The sequence below is a fragment of the Rattus rattus genome, chromosome 9 (assembly GCF_011064425.1).
Source record: "Rattus rattus isolate New Zealand chromosome 9, Rrattus_CSIRO_v1, whole genome shotgun sequence".
Taxonomy (NCBI): domain Eukaryota; kingdom Metazoa; phylum Chordata; class Mammalia; order Rodentia; family Muridae; genus Rattus; species Rattus rattus.
The window spans coordinates 37,627,895-37,654,397 of record NC_046162.1 but is presented as its reverse complement, the minus strand read 5'-3'; the positions used below and the strand labels follow the sequence as shown (position 1 = coordinate 37,654,397).

At 49.4% G+C, this 26,503-nt stretch overlaps 1 protein-coding gene across 1 annotated transcript in view; it reads right to left on the bottom strand.

Annotated features, from left to right (window-relative positions):
* LOC116908939 (proton-coupled amino acid transporter 1) overlaps positions 1-26,225 on the bottom strand; it is a 30,123-nt gene extending 3,898 nt beyond the window's left edge. The window contains exons 1-10 of the mRNA XM_032912397.1: positions 26,079-26,225; positions 15,795-15,939; positions 10,310-10,400; positions 9,749-9,837; positions 8,888-8,983; positions 7,407-7,491; positions 5,454-5,672; positions 4,090-4,188; positions 3,001-3,167; positions 971-1,140 (exon numbers count right to left, since the gene is read on the bottom strand). Of these exons, the coding sequence (XP_032768288.1) occupies positions 971-1,140; positions 3,001-3,167; positions 4,090-4,188; positions 5,454-5,672; positions 7,407-7,491; positions 8,888-8,983; positions 9,749-9,837; positions 10,310-10,400; positions 15,795-15,934 (1,156 nt within the window). The 5' untranslated portion in view covers positions 15,935-15,939; positions 26,079-26,225. The remainder of the gene's footprint in view (positions 1-970; positions 1,141-3,000; positions 3,168-4,089; positions 4,189-5,453; positions 5,673-7,406; positions 7,492-8,887; positions 8,984-9,748; positions 9,838-10,309; positions 10,401-15,794; positions 15,940-26,078) is intronic.
* Positions 26,226-26,503: the final 278 nt, after the last annotated feature.

Below are 26,503 nucleotides of genomic sequence, written 5' to 3'. Positions count from 1 at the left end.
AGCAGAGGAAAACAGCCAGGTTAATAGATGTTTAAAATGAACACACAAAAAATATCTGGGGTCATCTACTCAGCTCACGACCGACAGCTGTTTAAAACAACAAACACACACCTCCTGTAAAACGAATGTATCCTCATTACAGACAGGATGAAGTAGCTAGCTGTTGATTGAGAGACGTCATGAGTACCCTGGGCTAGCCTTGAACTCTTGACCTTCCTGACTCTATATCCCAGCGAGGGGATTTGGGGTTTGCCATTATCCCCAGTTTATTGGGTGCTCGGGATGCATGCTGGGCAAGCACCCAGACCCCGTGGTATCTTTTAAACACTTATCTGTTTTACATAGTAACAGAGCCTTCTATTCAAGTTTCCTGTCTCACTACGGATGTGGTTGAAGTGGCTATCCATCTATCTAACCATCAAGTCATCCATCCATCTTTTTATCTAATTATCATCCATCCATCCATCCATCCATCCATCCACCCACCTATCCAGCCAGTCAGCCATCTATCTATCCATTATCTATCTCTCTATCAAAACGGGTCTCATATTTCCCAGGCTGACCTCAAACCCCTGGTTCTCCTGCCTCTACCTCCCCAGTGCTGGGATTGCAGGCATGCACCCCCACACCCAGTTGATGTGGTGCTGAGGATGGAACCCCAGGGCTTTATGAACACTCAATTAGCACACTACAGACTGAGCTACACGTCCAGCCCTCCAGGGTGGCGTTTAGATTGTTGTCCATTTCAGATGGGATGACAGCAGTGTCTTTGTTCTCTCCTGGACCTTAGACGTCATCTGTAAACTCCTGTCCTCACTCCTGAGTTCTCTGCAGTCACTGAGAACCAATTCTTCATGCCCTGGTTTTGGCCTCAGCTCCAGCAGTGTGTCCGTGTGCTGGGCTTTCACTGGGGACAATTCAGATGTCCTCTAGCCTTTAGGGAAATGCAGAAGTCATCTCTTCTACTCACATGTCACACAGACCATGGCAGTGCGCGCACTGAGGTCCACCACCAGCTCGAAACGCTCAGGCACTCGGGACACAATGGCCGGGATGATGATCTCAGCTGCGACATAGAACTGGAGCGCATACGTGAAGAAGATGCCTATGGAGTACAGCAGCTTCACCGACTGGTACAACCTGCAGAGAGTGGGTGCTCTCAGGAGACTGATGGTGCCCTGACAGCCCTGGACAGAGCCCAAACCCGCCCTGCACCCTGCAGACAACTGGAAAGGTCACCAACCCACACAGTCTTCAGAATGAGACGTTTCATGCCTGGCTCTCCCCCACCTCCACCCCATCTCTCTCTCTCTCTCTCTCTCTCTCTCTCACCAACCCACACACCCACACCCACACACTAAAGACAAATTAATTTTTAAAAACAGCAAAACAGTCCTCCCTAGCTTTTACGAAAGTGAAGGCTACAAAAATGAAATGTTAACTCATAGAAAACTGGCTAAATAAGTCAGTAGCTCTTCAAAATGAGAAAAAGAGAGACAGGTGGACTGAGAGTTCAAGGTCAGCCTCTGCTACATACTGAATTTCAGACCAGCCTGGGCTACAGGAGAACTATTTTTCAAAAAAAACCAAATAAATAAATAAATAAATAAATAAATAAATAAATGCCCTCTGTTTCCTACCAAACACACATTCTTACACACTCAGAGTATCACACTCTGAATATGGAGATTGTGGCCAGGGTGCAGTAAAACGTTCTCTAAACACCCTCCGTATCTGAACTCTTTGCCCTGTGCATAGAAGCAAATACCCTTCCATGCAATTCAGGTATCTTAGAGTCAGCTGGTGGCCAGGGAAAGGCCCTGGGAAGGAGGAGCACAAGCCCTTCCCGTCCAAAAGGTGCTGCCTTTTACCACAGACCTCTGTGGGAGGCCACTGATATGCCATGGGTACTCCAACTTACCCCAGAGCACAGAGCCCTAGAGCTTCCCGACCCGACTCAGTACACACAGGAAAGGTCACTCTTGGAATTGATTTAAATGTCTTAAGTATGTAATGAGAACAGGTTGTCTCTGTAGTTGAGTTAAACACCCAGACGAGGTTCTTAAGAATACCCCAGGGTGGGGCTGTGTTTTCCTGTCTCTCTTGCTAAGTATAAACAATAAAAACTCTTAGAGAAAAACAAACAAACCCTTGGCTAGTGGTGCTCCTTGTTAAGCCCCCCAAACCCCTTAGGAGAGCTGATAAATCTGGAGTCAGGAGTCCCCTGCAGGGACACCCAGGTAAACGCGCTTGCACAGGAGCACAGGGGGAGCTCAGCTAGATTAGGTATCTGAGGGAAGACAGCTGCTCGCTGGGGTCAGATGGTGTGGGCTGGCTGTGTCAGGTGTTCCTGGGTTAGCCACCCACCCCTTGGGGAAGGAGAACACAGCCCAGACAGCATTTGAAAGCACATACAGTAATTTAAAAGCAGTCCCAGAGGGGAAGACGCAATGAGCTTTATCTTCCGACGAGGGATCCTATGCTACACACTGACCCTGCTGAGCCAACATCTTTCTCGGTTTGTCCTTCCCCAAAGCCTCGGCACTCAGAGCGCAGTAAGAGAGCTGGATAGGAAGGCTGCTCCAGTTCCCTGGGCATTAACCAGTTTCTTAGTGTGGGCAAACAGGCTCTTTACAGTGAGGGTTTCAGTCTTCCAAACAGAGACTGCTCAGTGCATGTTCTGTGACATCCAGACACTTCTGTAGGTCTCAAGTGATTCCCCATAGCACGTCCACTGGGAAAGACACTTGATGAAGGACTCCCCCCCAACAGTCCACGGTGAGACGCTCCCACTCCCATGGCACGCCTGTAACCAGCCGGGCACACACAGTGGATACTCAGCCCTTCTGGGCTCAATATTTCCCAGGAGAAAAGTCTTAGCAGAAGGAAGACACACACAGGAATGCAGTACAAGCTGCTACAAGCTCAGGACAGCCGAGTGACGGGGAAAGGCCACATTGTAACCTAACGCCTTCCGGGAGCTCCCAGTCCCCCACATACCAGCAATTGGGCAGGTTGAGTGTGATGCTGCCCTTGATATCAGCTCCAAACTGCAGGTACCCCAGGCTCCCCAGGCTGATGTAGAGCACAGTGATGATAGCCATCCCCAAATACAGGATCAGTGGAAATTTCTGTGAGTCCTTCATTTTGTTCTCAAGGGGTAGCACCTACAAAAAAAAAAAAAAAGTGGTAAGGGAAGGAGAGCGTGTGAGAAAGAAGTGAGCATAGGACAAAAATAGCATTATCAGGGGCCTGGGGAAACGGCTCTGCCACTAGGGCACAAAAAAATGGGCGTGGTGGCGTGCATATGTAACCCCAGCACCTAGCAGAGGTGGGCTGGGTGTGAGGGCTGCCTGACCAATAGAACTCACTGACCAGGCAATTTGAGGTTCAGTGGGAGATGTCATCTCCAAAACGGAGAGTGCCTGGGGAAGACAGCTGATGTTGACTTCTGGCCTCCAAACACACAAGCACACATACATGCATGCGCACGCACACACACACGGGATCGTAAAAGAAAATTGAATCTCTATGGCAAGACCTCCAAGCAGCGAAACCCGTTATTCTATACACTCGGCTGCACTCGCATGCACACAGGGGGCTTCAGAATCCGCAGTTTAATCAGGAGTGAGGCCAGGTGAGACTGGAATTCCCTCTGTCTTCTGTCAGCTTGTCAGGGGCTGGGTGCCCTTCACCCTCACAGCAGTACGGCCCCCAGCAAGACTCTGGCACCTGACCTGAGATTGGAAGCCTCCAGCCCATTTTCCTAAGTGTGTACTTCCCTTCTTCAATTGTGTGGGGGTGGAGATCTGGGGGAGGGGCTTATGTACGTGGCTGGCCTCAAACTAGTCAGTGACACTGTAGGCAGTAACAGCCTAAATGCCTGATACTCCCTCACCACCTCCTCCTGGGTGCTGTGACCAGGGGCAGGTGCCACCACGTCCTGAGGTGGTTTCTGAGTTAACTTCTGATGGGGCTTCCTGAGCACTAAAGCAGAGTCAGGAGGACACCGGGTTGGGGCTGTGGAGCAGCAGGAAGCACCCAGGCCCACAGGGAGCACTCACGACCAAGCTGCAGTACCCTTCTTACCACTCCAATGCCTTCGAAAGCAAAAATCGCTGTGCCAAAAAACAGAGGGTAGGTCTTCCATGGAGCCACCAAGGGGAGGTGGCTGGGGTCTGGGAGCCTCTGGAAAAGATGAGCAAAGACAAGGGCTATTCAGAAGTTTGGGCTTTGAAGCATCGGTCGGAGCACACCTTCCCTGGGGAAGACAGCTGATGTTGACTTCTGGCCTCCAAACACACAAGCACACATACATGCATATGCATGCACATGCACACACACACACACACACACACACACACGATTTCACAAAAGGAAGAAGCTAACAGCAAAGACGGAGGCAGTTGGCCTTTTTCTCTCCTCGGGTCGGGAAGTCCCAACTTGTTTTGGACAAAGGTCTGCCCAGTGGACCATAAGCCTCTCACAGGCTATGCCGGCACAAAGCAACCTCTCACACGCTATGCCGGCACAAAGCTTCACGCTCTTTCACTTGGTGATGCTATCCCCAGACATTTGATATAAAAGAAACTCAAGAGATTAAAAACTGAGCACTTTAAAAACATCAAGAAGCACATGAGAAGGATGCTGAGAAACACCGAGGAAAGGCAGCAAAATGAATATACTTTAAACATGAAAGTCAAAGCTTAGGGTGGAGGTGGCTCAGCTCTTAGGAACACACGCTGCTCTTGCAGAAACCAAAATTCCCAGCACCTACACTGAGTACCTCACTACTGTTATGTGACTGGAGGGGGATCAGACACCCTCTGGTGGGCTCCATGGCTCCTGTCCTCATATACACACACACATATATGCATAATTAATTTTTAAATGTTTACTCTTAAAAAAAAAGAAGAAGCAATTTTAGTATGCAGGATGTAGACACATAGGTGTCTCTGCTCTAAAGCAAGACCTGAGCACGAATTCACGTAGTGACCACTCCTGAGTCACGGCGATACTAGAAACAGGTGCTACCCATGGGTTAGTGACTGACAGCTACAGGGTCTGTCTACCAGTCAGATGGAGCTGTGAGTAGGGAGTTTCACAGTTCACAGATATGGAGGCTGTGGACCATGCTGGCCTACAACTCAACCAATGAAGAGGAGAGAGTTCCTTGTACAAAGAAGCTTGCGAATTATCAACCCAATTCAACTTACAACAAGACCATTGAAATAAGAGCTCAAGAAAATGTTATGAAATACATACACTGAAAGACCTAGGTGGAGTAATTTCTTTGGTCTGTCACTGGAGGCCTATCTGGAGTAAACATTTGTTCCCATCTCCTCAGGAAATTATGCAACATCTAATCTAAATGTGCCACATGTAGGCACTGTTCTGATCCTTGCATTTGATTTCTCCTATCCCAGAGGATGGGGCAGGGCCTGGGCTTGTACCTGGACAATGAACTGGTATATCATGATAAGGCTGACGAACATGCTGATGTTGGCCAGCAGGGAGAAGATGGACAAGATACGCAAGTTCCTGATGAAAGACAGCAGCACCAGGAAGGGCAGGAAGGTGAGCATGTAGAGTCGAGAGTCCATGGTGGGCGTTAGGATCACGGTCTCATTGTTGTTGCAGTTGGTGCTGGTCCCGTTGGCTGCCTCTATCACCTGGAACCAGAAGGAAGGAGGAGAAGCCCTGAGTGACAGAGCTGTGGGTATCTTGTTGGAGAGGGTCCTGAAAAAGGATCAGGTGTCTGAAATTGGCATTACATGTAGGCACCTCTGGAAGGCTGAGGAACCTTCCTTGGAGCCGTTGTAAACTGTCTGAGCTGGGTTTGATCATGTTTCACAAGGCAGAAGGACATGGGTGGCAGATGACAGGGGTAATTTTATGATAAGTTCTTCCCACCCTTTTCTTAATCATTCCTCCTGATGTTCAGGAAGCAAAGAGAAAAGTCTGCAGACTCTGACCCAGCTATAACTGGCATGCCTGAAATGAGGAGGGACACCCTAAAGAGACGCTCGAGTCCCTTCTTCCAGCTATCTGGACTCTGACACCTAGACAGTTGGAATTCCTTGATCAGGGCTACTAATTATACCTATCTCTTTCCTTCTATTTAAACCTTCATCTCCTGTCAGGCCTCTGAAGATGCACTTGGTGGGTCCACGGATCCTTCCTCCCAGTGAGGTTACAATGAATTAGCCTTTTCCTGCTCTTCCTATCAACACTGCTTTTTTTTTTTTTTTTCCTTTTTTTCGGAGCTGGGGACCGAACCCAGGGCCTTGCGCTTGCTAGGCAATCGCTCTACCACTGAGCTAAATCTCCAACCCCAACACTGCTCTTTTAATTGATTTACCAAGGGCAGGTGGCTGCACCTGGCTTATTAGGGATCTAGGGTGTAGGCTCTGACCCTAACCCCATGGCCTTTAGGGACAATTTCCTGTCTAGGAGATACAACCCTGGTTTCTGTCAAGGGCTGAGGCAGCCTGACACTTAAGCCTGGCCAGTAGCTACGGAGAAATGACAACTGACTCTGAGGCCTCCACAGATCTGTGCACTTCTATAGGTAAAGGTCCCATTACCGAAGGCCTCTACAGGAGTAAGGCTAGACAGCACGAGCTGCTGCAGTTTCCTCCTGCATGCTGCCTAGGAATACAAAAGCTACCCCAGACCAACCTGGGTAGAAGAGCCTCTTTCAGTGTAGGCTTGAGCCAGGTAGAGTAAAAGGAGCTGAGGTCTTGCCTTTTACTGTCTGTTGTAATGCTAAGTGTGGGCCCCCAAGACCAGAGCCCCTGTGACCTGGCCCCCAGCCAATAGCTGGGCAGAAGAAACATAGGTGGGGTTGAACTTTCACAGGTTAGGGGGTGGGGTGGGGAGGTAGGGGAGGGACCCATGAGGAGGGAGGAGAGAAGAAAGAGGAGGGCGGAGGGCGGAGGGAGGAAGACGCCACCACAGAATAAAGGGAGAATGAGTAGAGGGAGGAGAGCCACCAATTGAGTTAAGAGCAGCCCGATGGAACATAGTAAATAGTAAATGATAACGGGGTTATCGATGGAAGATAGTGGGGTTATCGACAGAAGGCAGATTCTAACAACACAGAGGGTAGGCAGCTGCCCAGCTACTGTGCTGCCTAAGGCTTAGTAAAATGTAAAGGCTGTGTGTGTTTCATTAGGGAACATAAACGTCTAAAGAAGACCCAGGCTGGGATTTTTAATATTTTTTAGTACAAAAAGGACTCGGGCCAGCTGGTGGCCACCCAGGAGGGCAAGGTCTCCTTACACCACTGGTGCTCCAATGAGAGTCAAATACCAAAGGTTCAACCCAAAGCACTTGGCTAGGAAGGGGCCTTGGACAAACTCTCCGCCCGACCCTCGCCCTTCCCCCTCGTCTTCAAGACCTACCTGTTTAAAGTTGTCTGCCAGAAACACGAAGTAGACGCAGCAGAAACCCAGCTGAGTGACGACGAGGAAGAAGTCCACGATGCGCCTGCAGACAGGACGAGACAGGTGCAAAGCCCGTCAGGTCTGGAGGCTTCCCCGAGATGAACATCTGCACAGCTGTCCTCACATTCCCTTCTCAGAGCTGTGGCAAGAAGGCAAGGTGTGCCAATGCCACCAGTACAGAGATTGGGGAGTAGCTGTGCTCTCCGCGTCCCCTCCCTGGTTCTTGCCTCTCTGCATGAGCTCAGGGTGTCACCAGAGCATAACCTGGCCCTTGCCTTCTGCTGCCCACCCACCAAACTCAATTCTTCTTCACTAAAGCTACAGAGAGCCCTTAGCATGAAAGGCTAGGGAGCAGGCCCTTCTCTGACTCAAACTGTGACCCAAGAACTGATCTAGTTGAGGGTAAACTGGCAGAAGCACCATGACAACAGCTGGTGACAATCTGAAGCCCTGGTGAGAGCAGTGTGGTTCCAGACCTGTCTTAAATGGAACATGGGCACAGTAGTTAGAAAGGGTTGGTTAGGGGGTTGGGGATTTAGCTCAGTGGTAGAGCACTTGACTAGCAAGCGCAAGGCCCTGGGTTTGGTCCCCAGCTCCGAAAAAAATAAAAGAAAAAAAGAAAAGAAAAGAAAAGAAAGGGTTGGTTAGGGCTGGAAACACTTCTGGAAGGAAACCCCCAAGGTGTCAAAGGAGAGAGCACACACAGGAAGAGCGAGAGCGAGAGCGAGAGAGAAATGTAAGAGCATGTGTATGTTCATATGTGCACAGAAAGTTCTAGAAGAACCAGGATACCCCATGGTACTGCACTATGGCTAGAATTTAATATTGTTTTCAAACTGTGCCCTCCTACCACATGCAGACAATGCTCTTCCTATGAAAATGAGGAAGGGTGTGCTTCGGGAGAACAGAGGAAAGGGGAAGGAAGGAAGAAGGGAGAAGAAACTGACTGAACGTCCAAACTGTGGTGGGCACTCTGCAGCCTGGTTGCTCCTCAACAGGTGATTTTGCCAAAAAGAAGGAAAAAGGGAGGGAGGAAGGGAAGGGAGGGAGGGACATGCATCTCCCACCCTACAAAGGCCACGAGCCCCTGCAGGGTGGGGACAAAGTGGTTTACATCAGTAGTTTGCATTTCCCTGATTCCATTTTAAGCTGGAACCATTTTGTGATGCTCACGAGAGACCACATAAAACACACTTATTGAATGGATCAGAGCACTCGCGGCCTCAGGCTCTGAGGGTTGGGACAGCCTTCAGAGGGCCTCGGGTCAGGCCCCACATATTAAAGATGAGGAAGCTGAGGCCTGAAGAAGGCTGTGGCTTACTGTTTGCTGTGCTAACCCCAACAACACCCTCTGCTCCTCGTGCTGCCCTGAATCACACCTGCCCATCTCTGTCCCCACACTGGGAGCTGTGGCCAAGAGAAACAAGGAAGTCAGTTACCTTCCCCAGTGGGAGTGGTTCCGGATCCAGGTGCTGGGGCTGCATTCTAGTCCATACATCACCGTGTCCCCATAGTCCAGAAAGGGTTTGTTCAGTCTGAGGGGGAGGGGGTGGGGTGGGGATACAGGAAAAAGCAGAATGTCTGGGTTAGACCATGACAGTAAAGAGACAAATGGAGCTACTAAGACATGGACCAATCTCCACCTGCCACCCTAGGGGACCTCTGAACCCCATGAGGACCATAAGTGGGGTGTACATACGTATGTGTATGCACATGCATGCATGTTCGTAGGCGTACAGGTTCACATACATGGAGGGCAGAGTGGATGTTGGTGTTTTCTCCAATCACTCTCTATGTTTTTACTTTTCAAGATAGGACCTCTCACTGAACTGTAGCTTGCCTACTGTGCTAGAATGGGTGTCCAGGAAGCCTCAGGGACTTCCTGCCTGCCTCTGCCTCTCCCGTGCAGGGACGTCAGGAGCTCAACTCTGCAACAGCTTCTTTTGTTAACATGGTTACTGGGAATCTGAACTCTGATGCTGAAGCCTGCACATTAAACATTTTACCAAATGAGCCCCTTCCAACCCCTGGGTCACAAGTGTTAAGTGAACAGCACAGAATCAAAATGCACAAGCACAGACTGTGGTCTCTGCCCACTGGACAGCTGAAAACTTAACAGATAGCAATGAACCCCCCAAAAGGTCAAAAATAACAGTGATAAGGAGGAGAGGCAACACTGAGGACAGTGTCCTGCCCCAGCTGGGTGACAGGCCCAGAAGCGCTGTCCACCCGGCTTTCAGACTGCTGAAGGGCCCACGCTGACAATCTCCAGCCCTCAGGAAGTGGCTCGGGGCTCTCACCTACGACACAAGTGATGAGCGCACTTCACCAGGATGCCCATGCAGTGCACAGCCACGATGCCAATCACCAGCAGGCTGAGAGGGCCCAACTAGGTTGTAGACAAAAGGGAGAGAAGAAGGCAGAGTTAGGAGAGAGCCCAAAGGAGACTAGATGAACGGTATTAAGGAACTTCTAGGAACAGAGCTCAGGCCAGCATCAGAGAGAAGAGATCCAGGAGACTGGATCTGCATGCGACCTTAGCGCTGGTCCAGCCACTTAATCTTGTGGAGAACGGTGACCTAAGATAAGCTCCTTCTGAGATTGTCTTGCATTCACAGGGCAGAAGTCCTTGGCAGGCTCTGGGATGAAGCGGGAGGGAAAGTAATCTTGAGGGCCATCAGCGAGGTCAGCACTGGGATGGTCAATGTCTCTGAAACCATGGCGACACTGGGCAAGCAGGTTACGTGGGTGAGTCAGAGGGAGGGCAGGACTGTCAGCTCATGTCACTCACTGACCGGGATTCAGAGCCCATAGAACGCCTGATGCACAGCATTTGAAGAAGGAATGTCTGGAACCCTTACCAAGAGGCCTGCATTCTTCACTGCTAGAGGCAGCCCCAGCAGTCCGGTGCCGATGTTGCCTTTTAGCAGGTGGATCAGGGTCTGGAACCATCTGAGGAGGAAGGAAGGCAGGTGGGGATGGTTAACCACAATGCCAGCCAGTGCTTAGCCACATGGCACCAATACAAAGAGCCTAGGCACATTATCTTATCTCATCTTCGGACACCTTGGGCTGTTTTATTTCATAGATGAGGGATCAACCCGTCCAAGGAGCACAATGTTTTATTTGTTTGTTTGTTTGTTTAGTGGGGGTTGTTTTGTTTGTTTTCAGACAGACTCACTAGATAGTCCTCTAATACTCTAACAGTCAGTCACACAATACAAGAGACTCGACATTCCTACTGGGCCACGCATGGACAGTCAAAACTGGAAACCCCACCCCTACTCCATCTCAAAACAACAGAAAGTTCCTATTGGACTTTAAAAGAAACAGAAGTCAACTGCTACTGTGGACCCAGGCTAGAGAAGGCCATAGAGGGCTAGCGGGTCGCTGGGTTACCCCTGTGCCTTAAGGGCAGGTGTCCCTCTGACTTTGTATAGCCTGCCCCACTATGCTGTGACTTAACATAAACCCTCTCTTGGGTCCTCATTCATTCATTTTTTTCACTCAACAAACACTATTAAGCTGTATACAGTGGGTACGGGTGAGTCCGATATGAATGCCAGCTTCTAGAGATTCATAATATATCAAGGAAGACAAAAGACTGAGGGGCTTGGGGCCAGGGCCAGGAAGAGTTGGGGCAGGTGAGTGGAGGGCAGAGACCTGAGGCCGGCCGGTGAAGTGGGAGGCGGATAAACACCACAGGTGAGGAGAAGCAGGCCCTGCTGAGGAATAAGGTGCACCAGCCATGCTGTGCCTTAGGCCCATGGGTTGTGGTGACAGCAAGGGTGAGTCAGGAGGGCCCCCTTCTCTAGAGAAGGCAGACTCATCCCAGATCACACAGAAGTGCGCTAGCTGTGGCCTGTCTTTGTGTTTTGTTCCCCCACGACAGAGGAGGAAACAGCTCGACACTCATCCTTCAGTCACTCACCACTTGGCCCTGGGCACAAAGACCCCTCAAGATCCCTTAAGACTGGCACTTCCATGAAAATCTGCATTTGGCAGAAGTCAAAAGCCAACAACACTTGCGGCCCACAAAGGCCCTTCCCTCAGGTCCACTAGGAAGGAGATCAACATGTCAACCTGGTATCTACCTGCCATTCTGGGGCCTGCCACCAGGAAAAGGCCTTTGACTCCCAGGAGACATGTGCTTGCTCCCTTGCACTGCTTTGAGGCCACACAGTCCAAAGGCGTTAGAGGCAGCCGGTGGCCAGGAGATAACAGGCCTGTTAAATCTATCTTGTCAGACGAATGTTTAACCCACTTAAGTGCAAAGGTAAACCTGTACCACACCCTCCCACTTCTCTGAAGCCTCCCCAGAATGCCATTCTGGGAACTGTCGGCTCATCCGTCCTGTGAGGTAACGGGACAAGGGCAAGGTGATCCCAAAGTCCCTAACTTGAGAAACATCAGGATTCTAGACCACGGGTCAGAATTGCCCACAGTGACGTCCCCTCCATAACAGGTGGGCATCAGAGTATCACCTCCAAGTCTGTGACATTCTAGCCATCGTGCAGGTTAGCTTCTGAAGACGGAGGGGAGAAGCCTACCAGGCCCTTCTAGTTTTCACTGTGTGTTGTCAGTAGCTCTTAGTTTTTGGTCCCAGGCCGCCTTTATTTATTCTCTGATGAATTAAGGATTCCCCCTGTATCTTTGCTTATGTAGGTTCTATCTGCAGATAAACTATATTGTGAAGCCCACATTTTAAAATTTATAATTTAAAATAATGCACCTAATAGTTTAATAAAAAATTAAAAATGGGAATGGTACTGTATCACTTTAAAATTTTTTTTTTAATTTATGTACGTGTATGGGTATTTTGTCTGCATGATTGTCTGAGTGGAGTGCCCTCAGAGATCAGAAGAGTCAGATTCCCTGGGACTGACTGGAGTTACGGATGGTTGAGCCATCGTGTGGATGCTCAGTACCAAGTCTGGGTCCTCTGGAAGAACAGCAGTCATTTAGATCTCCAGCCCTTCATTTAAAAAAAAATATTTATGTCTGTGTGTACACATGTGCATGAGTGAGGGTGCCTTAAAATACCAGAAAAGGGTATGGGATTCCCTGAAGCTGGTGTTGCAGGGAGCTGTGAACAGCCCACTGTGGGAGCTGAGACCAGAACTCAGGCCCTCTGCAAGGGCAGCAAATGCTCTCAACCACTGAGCCAGCGTTCCAGCATCACGTCCCCCACGGCTGTTTAAAATATCTCCTTAAAAAAGTCTCTTCTGACAGAAGACAGCTGGGTGTCTGTTTCAATCTCTGTATGTCGTGTTGCTTTGGTGGAAGTCTAGGAGAGACTGTGCTCTCCCTAGATGTGCAGCCGGAAAAGGAAGGCACATTTTAACGCCTCTTCAACTATGGCAGTACTTCTGACGCTGCTCCGAAATGAGATGCATGGGTTCTTTATCAGCTGCGGTGTGGAAGCGGAACCTCCCACAGTCTGTGTCCTTAACCCACTGTCGCTGCTGCTGTCTGCTGGAGCCCTTCCATCATGCACGATCTCCTAACACATGTGGAGGTTCCCGGCTCCTGAGGCAGGCTCACCTGTTTCCCTGTATAAGCTCAAAGCCTCGCTCCTGAAGGTTCCCCTTGACCCCATGGGGAGTAGGCACACAATGCTGGCCTGATACACGGGTGACTTGCCCGCTGTGCTTGATTTTTGGTCGGTTTGTTTGTTTGTTTGTTTGTTTGTTTGGGGTTTTCTTTCTAATTTTGCTTAAAAGCTCACAGTTCATGGGAGCCACAAGAACATGGCTAGTGGGGTTTTTTTCCTTGAGTTAATGGGTTTTCATTTCATTTTCAAGGGAGATGCTAAATACTTGGGTCTGAAAAACCTAGTTAGCTGGTTGTTCTTTATAGTAAAATAAACCATTTCTATGGGGGGTGGGGAGAAAAAGAACAAAAACCCCAGTTGGTTCAGTTGACAACTGGTATCTGGTATTTTTTAATTAGACTACTAAGAGCCCTGTGCTAAAGGTTGCAGCTTAGTGAGAATTAATGATCTCTCTCTTATCGAGGACTTCTTTGGTCATTGGAGACAGGGTCTCACGCATCCCAGGCTGTTCTTGAGCTCCCTATGTAGTCCAGGATGATCTTGAGACTTCTGATCCTCCTGCCTCCGCATCCTGTGTGCCACCTCACTGAGTTTATGTGTTTCTGGGAATGAGACCAGGGCATAGTGCATGCTAGGCAAGCACTCTGCCACCAGAGCTGCAGTCAACTAAAAAAAAAAAAACAAAAACAAAAAACAAAAAAAACCCAAAAACCCTAGCCTTTTCATTCTGCTCACATGTATCTAGGACAACGGGGGCGAGGGGGGGAGTAGCATGAGGGGAGGAAGCTGCAGACGCACACTGCCCCGCATCCTTGTGCACTCGTGAAGAGATAGAAAGGCAAATGGCATCTGGGCACTTTGAGGAAGGGACATGGTGTTGGCACCCCAGAAGCTCTGCAGTTCGTATTTGGCTGTTCCAAGGCAGCAAACGCCAGTGGGTAGCTGATGTCATGGCCTGCTGACCTGTGGAAGCTGCTGAGCTGGGATAGAGTAGTTCCTAACTACTCAACAGGGCAACCAGAAAGAAAATGTGCCCTATAGTATAAACGGCCCTACTGTGTGCAAACTGCCCTCCAGTATTAACAGAGGCTGCCATCAATGCTCTCAACGGATCCACGGCACCAACTGTTAGGTGAAAATCACTATTACTCTGTCACAGAAATGTCTAAAGTTCCTATTTGCACTCGCTATTTTGGGCTTTTAACTGAGCCTTTAACTTCTAGAAGAGTCGGGTGTGGTTTTAAGCAGCTCTTCCAAGGTACTTTGCTCCTTAATAAAGTAGATAACAGGAAGGATAAAGGCTTCAAATCATGTCCCTCACACCACCTTCAAGATCAATAAGGGTCCTCAATCAGCATTGGTCCACCTGGCATGTTTCCTGTCTAATTGCCTGGGTGGATCCTGTCCCCGGACTGGAGTGACCAATACTCTAAGACCCAAGTGAATACTTTGCCCTGTATCTTGGGGAATGTCCTAATACAAGCCGAAAGAAGGAACTGTCCACTTGGCTTGATTTGCAAGAAACCAGGGAGCCTGATAAAGGTGAGCTTGAGGACAGCCCAGGCACGTATCCTTGGATGGCTGACCTAGAGCAGCCATTCTGGTCTTGACTAGTTAGCTGGACTTGACTTTCAGAGAAGTCTCTACAAAAGTGAAAATTTACACTGTGCACAGAGAGCACTGTGCAAACACGCTGATGAGTGGAAGAAGTATTTCGTAAGCCCTCAAGAGACCTTCTCCACGATGATGGGACAGACGAAGTCAGAGGGAAGACAGAAAGGGTGCCCTGGCTGCCTCCAGCTGTCCCACAATAAGTAATCTTTTCTACCAGCTGAATTTGCAAGTAAGTTGGGGATCTATAACAGTAGGCTGTACGGGACACAAGCTAAAAAGCCAGAATCTTTGTGCTAATGGTAGCAAGAAGCCAGCCATGAGCCACCATTTTCTACGCCCACCTCAGTTCACAGGGGAAAACATCCCTCCCAGGAGGAAGTGCAGGCAGAGGGTACATCCCCCAAAAGTCCTCTTGAGCTTCCACAGTCCCCTTGGGCTGCCAAGGAGAGTGGATGCATGAGGCATTACACCAAGACACACAGCCACCCTCAGTAAGTCACACCCAGCCCACCAAGGACACTAGAAGCATGACAGCTGAGATTGGGGATAAATGATAGGACTGCCAAGGACAGGGGCATGCTGGGAAACTCAGAGCAGAGCCCCTCCCTCTGAAGGTTTCATCCCAAGGAGTGAACCTCACACAGCCAGCTCAGTTTTCCACTGGGCTTCTCAACTGGTCCTTACATCGGGAGAAACTTGGAACCAAAGTGGGTCAAACATGGCCCAGATGAGACTGGGGTTTCAGCTGCCACGTACAAGCTGCAGCCCCCTTAAGGAAAGTGGATCTCACTCCTACCAACTCTTGAGGGTTCTTAAATACAGCTGCCACTCCCTTCCGACATTTCTTCATCCAGGTGCCGGGATAGGAGTCCCAGGAGGCTCTGCCAAGGAGGAGCTAATGGGGCCAGGAGGCATCCGACAATTGGTTCTGGCCCAAGACATTATGCCTCATGAAGCTTTTAAGTCCAAGCTCTTCCTGGCCACCAGCCTTGGAACTAACAAAAAAATAAGCAATGACTAGGGAGGGACAGAGTCCCTTGCTGGCACTGCCCGTGGATAGCCTACTTTCCTCTGTCAAGCAGGGAGTGTGTAAAATGGGGAGGTGGAAGTACCAGTTCCTCCATGGAGACTTGGGGACAGAAAAGCCCACTCCGTGGCAGGGGGTCAGAAGTACTCACGTCGTGCTATTGTTCTCTCCTAAGCGCTGGTAGGAGCCGGGGGAGAAGCTCCCGAGGCCTTCAGATGGGCTCTCCTCGGGGCTCACGTCAGTGGAACTGTAGTCATGATAGTCTTCGTTCCGAAGCCTCTGTGTGGACATGGTAGCTGGGGGGACAGAGGCAGTGCTAAGATCTCCAGTAGATGGGGCCTTCAGCTCCAACTGTGGGGCAGGCTCAGACACAGAGGCAGACATTGTCACAGCTGCTCCCGGTGACGGACGTACTATGGAGTGAGTCCTGACTAGAGTGCCCAGTATCAATCAAGGAGAATGCAAGAGGCACGAAGTCCACAGGCAGGCTGGGCCTGCTCGCCCTCTGCCTCCCCACCTTCCCACAGGGTGCCCTGCTCATAAATTGCTAAATTCATCCCAGGGCACCTGAGCAGCACACATGTGAGTGATGCTGGCTGGGCAGGGCAGGCTGATGCAAGCATGCACTTCCAGGAAGCCTTCCCTGGTCTTCTGGTTGAGCTCGCCTGCACCCTCTTCTGAGCTTATCTTTTGGACCTCAAACAGTAGTTAAATCACACACCTATCGGTGAGCTATCAAGAGACATGAACCCAGATGTTCTTTGAAGTGTCTTTTTTATCCTCTGCCTTCAGCAGAGGACATGGTTATAGTCATGAAATCCCCTCTGGGTCATCCAATTCTGCTTCAATTTTACAGGGTTCCAGACCATAAGAAAACATCAAACAAAAGAAAACACGTTCTTTCCCACCATGAGCTCAGCTCAACCTACAATCACCTGTTAAGAGAATCTCAATGAAGGATTATCTAGATCAGGTTTGCCTGTGGGCATGTCTAGAGAATTGAAGATTACTGATGAGAGAAGACACTGCCCACTATGGGCAACACCATTCCCTAGGGAAAAAAAAAATTCAAGCTGAGCACAAACAATCAAGTGAGCATGTCCACATTCACTTCTTTCTGCTCTCGATTGTGGATGCAATTAACTGTTTCAGGTTTCTGCCACCTTGACTTCCCTGCAACAAATGGATTATAATTTAAAATTGTTAGTTGAGCTAAAGCCTTTCTCCTCTAAGCTTGTATGCATCAGGGCCTTTCCTTCATCACAACAAAAGGGATGAAACTAGGACAGAATTATCAGGAAAGCTCACCTTCTCCCCCTGGGCTCTTCTTGCCACCAACCTGACTGTTGGAAAATGGTGTCTGAGCACAGCTCAGAGGAAGAGGGATGGGGGCACGAGAGCCCGTGAGATAGATACCCCGCATTTGTCAGAGGAAGGGGAATGGGGGCAGGAGAGCCCGTGAGATAGATACCCCGCATTTGTCAGAGGAAGGGGGATGGGGGCAGGAGAGCCCGTGAGATAGATACCCCGCATTTGTCAGAGGAAGGGGAATGGGGGCAGGAGAGCCCGTGAGATAGATACCCCGCATTTGTCAGAGGAAGGGGGATGGGGGCCCCGTGAGATAGATAACCCAAGATTTGTCAGAGGAAGGGGGATGGGGCAGGAGAGCCGTGAGATAGATACCCCGTGATTTGTCAGAGGAAGGGGTTGGGGGCAGAGAGCCCGTGAGATAGATACCCTGGAATTTGTCAGAGGAAGGGGATGGGGGCACGAGAGCCCGTGAGATAGATACCCCGCATTTGTCAGAGGAAGGGGATGGGGGGCACGAGGAGCCGTGAGATAGATACCCGTGATTTGTCAGAGGAAGGGATGGGGCACGAGAGCCTGTGGAGATAGATACCCCGCATTTGTCAGGAGGACGGGGAATGGGGCAGGAGAGACCCTACATTTGTCTCAGTAGCTCCTCTCCACAATGCTGTATCAGGACTCAGAAAATGATATCCCAAGGTACAGTAGAGCACAAAGTACACTCTGGCATGCCAAGCACTTTGAACTAAAGGAGACCTGAGGACTGCAGAATCTGCCCCAACAGCAGTCTGTTGACTCTCTCCTGTCCCATGCCTCCCTCCCAACCTCTGTCCCTGAAATGAGTCTCAGAAACCAGACTTCTCCCCTAATCTGTGACAAAAACCCAAAATGGCCACAGTGTCCCTTCTGCCTTCTTAGTCCTGACCTAAAAGAAAGGACAGCTCCACACAGGCGGAAAGGATCTGAGTGGCTGGACTGGCAGGGTGTAGCTCAGTCAACTTCCATTACCACACACTCTGTGACCAGCCTTTCCATACAGCTGCCCACGCTTCAGCCAAATTACAGGGATTACAGACATGGAAATGTAAGCTCAAGATTGACTCTTGTTCCCCCTGGGTTCCTCCATATTCTGAAGGCTCCCATGTCACATAAAATGTTGACTAAATAAACACTTGCACCCTTATTAACCCATCTTATTACAGGAGGGTTAGCTGTGACCTTCATGATGGAGAGGACGGACAGTGTCACACCTTCTCAGCCCTATGCTTTCTCTTAAATTTTTATAGATTTGCTCGTGTTTAAAAGATGGTAAAAGAACTAACCCTCCCTGATGTGTACTGCTGAGGGATGGTGAGGGTGTGTCCTCTCCACACGGAGCTGGGGAAGGGAAGAAGGCGGGCTTCTCTCACTTAGGTGAAAGCTGTGGAGGCCCCCAGAATCCTAGCCTATTGTGAAGAAGCTTCACAGGTCTCCTCAAAGCCCTCGTTGTACAGATGAAGGATCTCCCCCCAAAAATGGAGGACCTGTCCTGCTAAATAGATAGTAAGTAGCAAGGCGGGAAGTATCTCTCCTTCCTGACAGCCTGTTGGTCTGGAAATGTCTACTGATGACAGTGCCGGATACTGTGGGGACTAAATAGAAAAGAGTCAACTTCCTATCCTTCAAGAATCTGCAGTCAAATAAGGGTGGGAAAGCACATTAAAAATAATCAATAAAAATGATCAATAAAACTCATCCTTCGCTTGGGCTAGAGAGATGACTCAATGGTTAAGAGCACTGACTGTTCTTCCAGAGGTCCTGAGTTCAAATCCCAGCAACCACATGGTGGCTCACAACCATCTATAATGAGATCCAATGCCCTCTTCTGGTGTGTGAAGATGATACAGTGTATTTATATATAATAATAAAAACAAACAAACAAACAAACAAAAAAGCCATCCTCCTTCATCAGCTCTCCCCAGCATGCAGACACCAGCCTGACTCTGAGATGCTACCTCAGGGGGAGAGGCCAGCTTTCCAATTGCTGCCTCAACATCAAGTACCAGAGGATGTCTCTCTGCCCAGGGCTCCCCTCTGGGGATGCTAGCACAAGAGCAATCCAGGGAAAGTCACAAAATCTCCTACCAAGCACAAGTCAGGAAAGGATCTGTGCAGCCTCCCCAGGGTAATGCAGGGTGCAAAGTCAGCACAGAGCCTGTCTTAGTCCACTTTCTATTGCTGTAACAAACTATCTGAAACTAAGGAATTTATTAAGGAATGCACTCACAGCTCTGAGGGTTCAAGTATCTGCTAGGCTTCCCTCAAGGTCTCACACTGCTTTAGGCATGGCAGAAGAACAGAAAAACAGTGGGCAAGTGAGGAAGAGAGGTCACAAGAATGGAGGAGGCGAGGTTACAGAGTGAGAAGAAACCAAGGGGAAGAGACACACTTACTTCCTAATGGTCTGTTCCCATAGTTACTAACACTCGCTGGGCGACTACATTGATCCCTCCGTGAAAGTGGAGTCCCATGGGTCTTAAAGACCCTGCCGTTTCTAAATACCACCACCTGGGGGGGGGGGCTGAGCCTCAACATGACTTCTGGTGTAGATAAAGCACCAGTAACCCCAGAGAGGAGCCTCCCGACCCCACAGCCTCCAGTGAGTCTCAGGGTTCTGCTACCTGACGTGGGGCAGAGATTCAAGCACACCTGGGGAGAATAAACTCACAAGTGGACCAGGAAAGGAAAACCCGCCAAGCTCACCGATGTAGAGAGCTGAAAACCTCTGTCACCGAAACAGCTTCTACGTCCATGTGCACGCCAAGGGGCCTGGGTGTGAAGCTGGTCTCTGCCACCAGGTTGCTTGGTGACCCTGACCAGTTTTCTCTCCTATCATCTTAGTTTGCAAATGTAAACAGAATGAGAAGTGCAAACTGGGGCTCCCGTAGCTCTGATGTTCCACTCAAAGAGTGTAATTACTTATGTGGACATCGGGTTGTTTCTAGTGTCTTCCAACACACGGGATGCATCTATACAGAACCTTGTATGTGAACTGTAATGTTACTGAAGGCAGATGACGGGAGAATCCTCCAGCCTCTTCCCACCCACCACAAAACCACTGTGACTAGGAACACTGACGCACACCTATAATCCCAGCAGCCAGAAGATTACAAATTCAAAGCCAGTCTGGGCAACATGGTGAGACCCTGTTCCAAAAACCTAATTAAGCCAGGTGTGGTGATGCACATCTCGAATCCCAGCACTAGGGAGGCAGAGGCAAGTGGATCTCTCCAGAGACTCTGTCTTTAGGGGCTGCCACATCGATTAGACTTGTTATTTGGGACCTTAAAGATCCCTCAAGCTGAGACTGACAGGTGGAAAGAAGGAAGGAAATATTTGCTCGTTACAGGAAGAACTTACTACTATGTTTGCACAGTTGTCCAAACAGACAAGACCAGCCTGGGAGAAGACGTTTCCCAGGGCTGGGGATGGGGCTCAGCGGGTAGATGGCTTGCCTAGCATGCATGAAGTCCTGGTTCTATTTCCAGGTATGGGAGTACAGCCTGTACCTTAGTACTCAGGAAAAGGGGAGAAGGATCATAAGTTCAAGGTGATCCAAGGCCTGGGCTTCAGGAGTCCGAATTTCAGAGACAGAGACAGTGAAAAAGAGGAAGGAAAGGCAAGGGGACAGAGAGATTCCATCTCTGGCAAGGCTAGGCAGAAGCCCTTTCTCAGTTGGTACTTTGGGGAGGGTGGACACAGTCACCCCATTCTATACAGGACTTCTTCTTCCTCTCCCCCGCTGTGCCAACCTCCCACTAGGCTCCCTTGAGGAAGCTTAGCACCCACACTAACGACTGCAACTACTGCCAATCCCATCCCCCTCGGGAGATTTAATGGGACCTGTTAGTGTTGAAATGAGGGTTGTGTAATATGAGAAAGTTGAAGCAAGCCTGTCTTTCAGGTTCTAGTATAGCAATGGTTTATAGACTGTGTGTGGTCCATCAGGACAAGGCAAAAATCTCCAACCAGCAGTGCTCACTGGGGGAGACTGAGGCAGGATTGTCAGGATGGGCTGCAGAGAGAAAATGCAAACTCAGTGATGGAAAGTGAACCCTGTACCCGCCAGAATAAAAATCATACAACACCTCATGAACTTGTAATTTTGTATTGTCTAAGTGTTACAGTGATACTACCTTGGAAGGTCTTCAGTTAAATGTTAAGGCCAACAAAATTACGGCTTGAGCTTTTGGCTGAGAGCCAATGTAAAAAATACAAAGAAACAAAGGTTTTTTTTTTTTTTTTTTTGCTAGATTTTAATGTTATCCTATTAAACTTAGAAATGAGACAAAATGCGCATTCTTATCTATTGGCTCAACCCAGCCACTGCAAGGAATCCTTATTTTTCTTTCTTTTGGCCTCAGACTCTACTGTCCTGTGTCAGCACTGAAGATCTGGGTTACAGGTGTGCACCCCAACACTCCGATGTTTTAGTTTTTACTGAGATTCCTAAGTGACCCTGGTCACAGTAATTTACATAAAGTGCTTCAAAATATATAATCTTACTTGATGCCTACACTTCAGGCCTCCCACAGCAGTCAGACACTGGTGGTAATTATTTTAAACAGGTTTTAAGATTTAGTATACTTACGCGCATGTGTGTGCATTTTGTATCAGAAAAGGCAGAGCCCCTGAAGCTGGCTTACAAGTAGTTATGTCCTTCCCATGTTCTAGGAACCCTGGCCCAGGCTAGGGTGTATAGACCTGTGATCCCAGCTACTTGGGAAGCCAAGGCCAGAAGATCTCAAGAGTTCAAGGGCAAATTTAATTAACCTCTGAGCCACCTCTGCAGCCCACTGTGGGGATTACTTGCAAACTGAAACTACAGTCCATTATTTTGAGGTCATGAGTTGGACCTTGGAACCCAGAGCAAACAGTAAATTCTAAAGATATGAACAGAGGACACAGACTGGATTGCCCAATGCGGTCTTCAAGGAGGGAAGTGAAAACGGCTTATATCTACAAGAACAGTTAAGCATCAGGCAGAGAGCACCCTGCCCAAGCCACCAGAGTATATTCTGCAACCCAGCCTCATGGAGTCCCACGCTGGGGCAGCCACAGGACAGCTGCTGTCAGCATTGCACAGTGGTTAAGGAACAGGCGAGCATGCTCAGGTTTTATACGCACTAATTGCTAGGGCCAGGCATGACTTCAGAAGAGCCTAGTGCAGCATTTCATCCAGAGGCAAACCAAGGCACACAGAGAGATGGCCCCCGTCGGGCCACAGATGCAGAAAGATCGCCCGAGATTCCAAGACAGAAGCAAATCAGAGTCCCAGCCCAATGCCCTTCTACCACCAGATGGTACAGGCTCTAAAATGCCTGGCCCCAACCTACACCCAGAGCTAGGTCAGCTGGAGGGATTCTGTGTGGCTGGCATCAGAAAGGCACTCAGCTTTTGTCTGTACTCCTTTATCTGGAAGATGTCCCCAGCATAACAAGCTGTAACATTGTTAGGAAAATAAGATAAAGGTCAGATGTGTTGCCTGCCACACAGTGGACCTTCGGTGATGATCGAGATTGTTACCACGGAGACAGCCAGGACCAGAGAAAGATTCTCTACGGAAACTTTGCAGCCCTTTTTCCAGTTTACATTATACAAGATTATCCAGACTTCTGTCAACTTCATACTTCAAGCCAGGGTCACTGTGTTAGCCAGGAGTCTTTAGAGGAACAAAATTGATAAAATAAATGAATAGAATAGAATAGAATATATATATTCCAGTAGTTGTTCAGTCCACAAGGATGAATGTTTTGGCTGGTCTTTGGTGCATGCCAGAATCCTGAACTAATGCCAGTGAAGGAATGAATTTACCGGCAACTGTGAGGGCAAACTGAGAGAGAGAGAGAGAGAGAGAGAGAGAGAGATTGAGAGCAAGCATGTCCTTTATAGAGGCTGCCACCAAAAAGTGTGGCCCAGATTAAAGATGGATCTTCCCATCTCAAAAAATCTGGATTAAATTGGATCTTCCCACTTCAATTGATTTAAGAAAAGAAAGACCCCTCCTAGGTGTACCCAGCCGCTTGGGTTCTGATTAATTTCAGATGCAGCCAAGTTGACAATCAAGAACAGCCATCACAGACACCTGGGAGAAGAGAACCTCATTTGAGAAAATGCTTATTACATCAGACTGCCCTACAGGTAAGTCTGTAGGACATTTTCTTGATTGGGTGCTGTCACCCGTGAGCGAGTGGTTCTGGTTGGTGTAAGGAAGCAGGCCAGTGTTGCTCTGTGGCCTCTGCTTTGGCTCCTGCTCTAATTCCCATCACGATGGGCTATAAGATGTAATAAACCCTCTCATCCCCCAGTCGCTTTGTTGCTGATGTTTGCCACAGCAGTAGAAAGCTAACTAGGACAAGGACTGTGATGTGTCCTTAACTTGGAAACAGTGAGCCAAGTGACAAAGCCCTGCAATGCCCCACACAGACAGACTGCTGAATTCACGAAGAAAAGCACAAAGAGCCCTCCCAACTCCCCAAGGATGTTCGAGACACACACACACACACACACACACATACACACACATGCACACATACACACACATGCACACACATATACACATATACATACACATACACACAAAAACACGCACTCGCGTGCACACACACACACACACGCATACACATGCAAGCAGCTCATAGAGTCTTGACTGAGTGTCCAGGTTTTCAAGAGCAATGTGTTGGGAGAAGCCCCATATTCTGCATCTTGTGGTGTTCATGCTGTGTACCTCACACGCCGTCTGTGAAGCGGACATCCGCTTTATGGGTCTGGCCAAAGGAGAGAGGTGTTAGATCCCCAAGGCTTGGGTTCAAGTCAACAGACTAAATGTGACTCTCCTCCACTGGAAAAAGAAAGGTCACTTCAGAAACAGGGTTCCAGAAAGGGTTAGCAGCAGCTCCCTGGCCAGTGGAAAAGGAAACAAAGCCATTCACCAGCCCAGCACAAGGTCTAGCTTCGAGTCAGGGGGAAGAAGCAACAAGAAGTTCAAAAGCTGAACCGCTCAAGAGGTGGGAGACGGGGGCAAAAAGGAAGACGACAGGGTGCTGGCAAGGCAGCTGTCAGTAAAATCTTGCCTTTGTAAACATAAGGACATGAGTTCAAGTCCCAGAAGGCAAGTGAAAAAGCCACGACAACGATGTCCTCATAATCCTGGTGCTGATGAGGTGGAGAAGGGGAATCCATGGGGCGTAGAGTCAGCCCAACTGAACCAATCAGCAAGCTCAAGGCCAAGGAGCCTGTCTCAGCAAAGGTGGACGGAGGTGCCGGCAGTTGTGCTCTGACTTTATGCAGGTTGATAGGAAAAAGGGGGAGGGGGGAGGAGGGGAGGAGGAGGAAAAGGAGGGAGGGGGAGAGGGCAGAGAGAAGGAGAAAGAAGGGGAGAGGGGGAGGGGAGAGGGAAGGAGGAAGAGGGGAGAGGGAAGACAGAGAAAGAAGGAAAACACAGCTGACCGCATTTAGGTCAGCTCTCTAACCAGCACAGCGATTTCACCTGCAACGTTCCCCGAGGTAATCAATTAAATGCCCAATGACAGCTCCCTGTGGTGGCAAGGAGTCCCACGCTGTGTCCGAAGCAAGAGAGAACTGATTCCTTGAAAGTTTTCTTTCATCCCAAATCACTTCCTTACCCCGCTGATCTTAAGTCAGTCTCCTGGATGATAAGACACACAAACCCCTCTGCCTTTTACAGACTCGGGGCTAGACAAAGACAGCTAAACAGGCCTGAGGCTGAACCAACAGTCCCAGGGTTTAAGGAGAAAATAGAGGCATAAAAACAAAGAGGCTGCAGCAGCACTAGCATGTACCCCACCAGAGACCTCAAGCTTTAGAGAAGCCTGGCCGAAGATGCAGTCTAATGAAAGAGTGGACCCCAAGGTTCCATCCAAGGGAAAACCCTATGCACTAAATGTACCTGTTAGTTCATGTAAATGAGGATGCAAACTAGAGACAAAAAAGATCTCAGTCATAAGAAAGACAAATAAAACTATTTTTAAGTTGCCAGTGTCTAGTTTAGCCATAAATGGAGGGGTAGGGTGGGGCATTCAAGACAATTAGGAAGGGGTACAGGTAAAATTCTTTTAGAACAAGATCTACTCTATTGTTGTAGGTTAATACCTACAGAATAAAAAAAGGGGGAAATCTCGCTGAATAAAATCAAACAAACAATATTTGTTTCAGAACAAAAGGATCCCGGGAGATCCAGTCAACCCTACCACCATACACTGAAAAATGTAAACCCAGGTGAGGATTCAGAGTCTCCTAAGGTGTCAAGCAAGAGGCAAAGGCTAAAACGCACCCTGCAGATTCCTCAATGTCAATTCCTTCTAGGACACTATGTTGCTATCCTGTTTCAACAAGCCCCTGTCTCCCATGCCCTATTCCATCCATATAAGCAGTAGCTACTTAAATCTGTCAAATTACAGAAAACAAAACAAAGCAAACTGTCTACAAGTTAACGTCAGGGCTTTTCAAGCCCTGAAGCGCTCCTGGTTCCTCCAGTCTATCTCAGGTCCTATTTCATATTTCCGTGTGACTTCCACAAAACTGCAGAACGGTTAGAAACGAAGCCTATAGAGTGATGAGTTTGCAAAATAAGAAAAAGCCACCAGTGAACAGAACCACACCCTGGCGTGGAGAACCCAGACAGAGCGGAGCTAAACAAGGACGCGCGACCCACGGCGGAAGGGACAAGTGGCTTTTCGCAGGGCGAGTTTCCCCGGAGATGGCAACGTGGCAGAAAGCAAACAGCTGCAGGAGCTGACCCCCTACTGCGGGGATACCTCGGAAGCCCACACACAGCCCTGGACCTCAGTTTTTCCCTACTATCGGAGGAGAGGAGTTGCTGTCTGGTATCTGTGACCCAAGGCAAGGGCATGGCTCGGACAGCCGCATCTGCAAAGGAAGGGTTGGTTGGAGGTTGCCATCGGTGACTACGATCTCCACTTGGGAACCGTGACTGAACACCTGTCAAAGGTGCTTAGGAGACCCCACCCCACGGGTGACCGGTCCCTGGAGCAGTAGCAGCTGTTTGGCGGGAGGCGCTACAGCAGGAGGTGACTCCGGACTGCAACGCAGGGCAAGCATTACTCACCGGTCGGCCCGGCCCGGCCCGGGCTCCGGCTCCGGCTCCGGCTCCGGCTCCCGCTCCGGCTCCCGCTCAGCCCACCTCGCGCAGCCTCAGCGCCGACCCCTAGCCATGGTTTTTAGCCTCCTGGACAGCCGCTTCCGGGCCCCGTCACGTGACGCTAGCTCCGGAGCCCAAGTCACGTGCCGCTCCACTCGGTGCTCCTCCTCCCGGATCCTTGTTCTGCAGCGCCACCTGGCGGTCTCCCGTCGCCGCTGCAGAAAGGGCAGGGCTGAGACCACCACAGCTAAGGGCAGGCGACCAAGATTTTGAGGCAGTCTCCAGAGAAGTCGGCATGCAAAATATCACTGATTTTTACCCTTGCTAAATTTTATTTTTGCAGCATATGTCAACGTGCATGTACTGATTTATAATCCAAAAAATCATGCCGC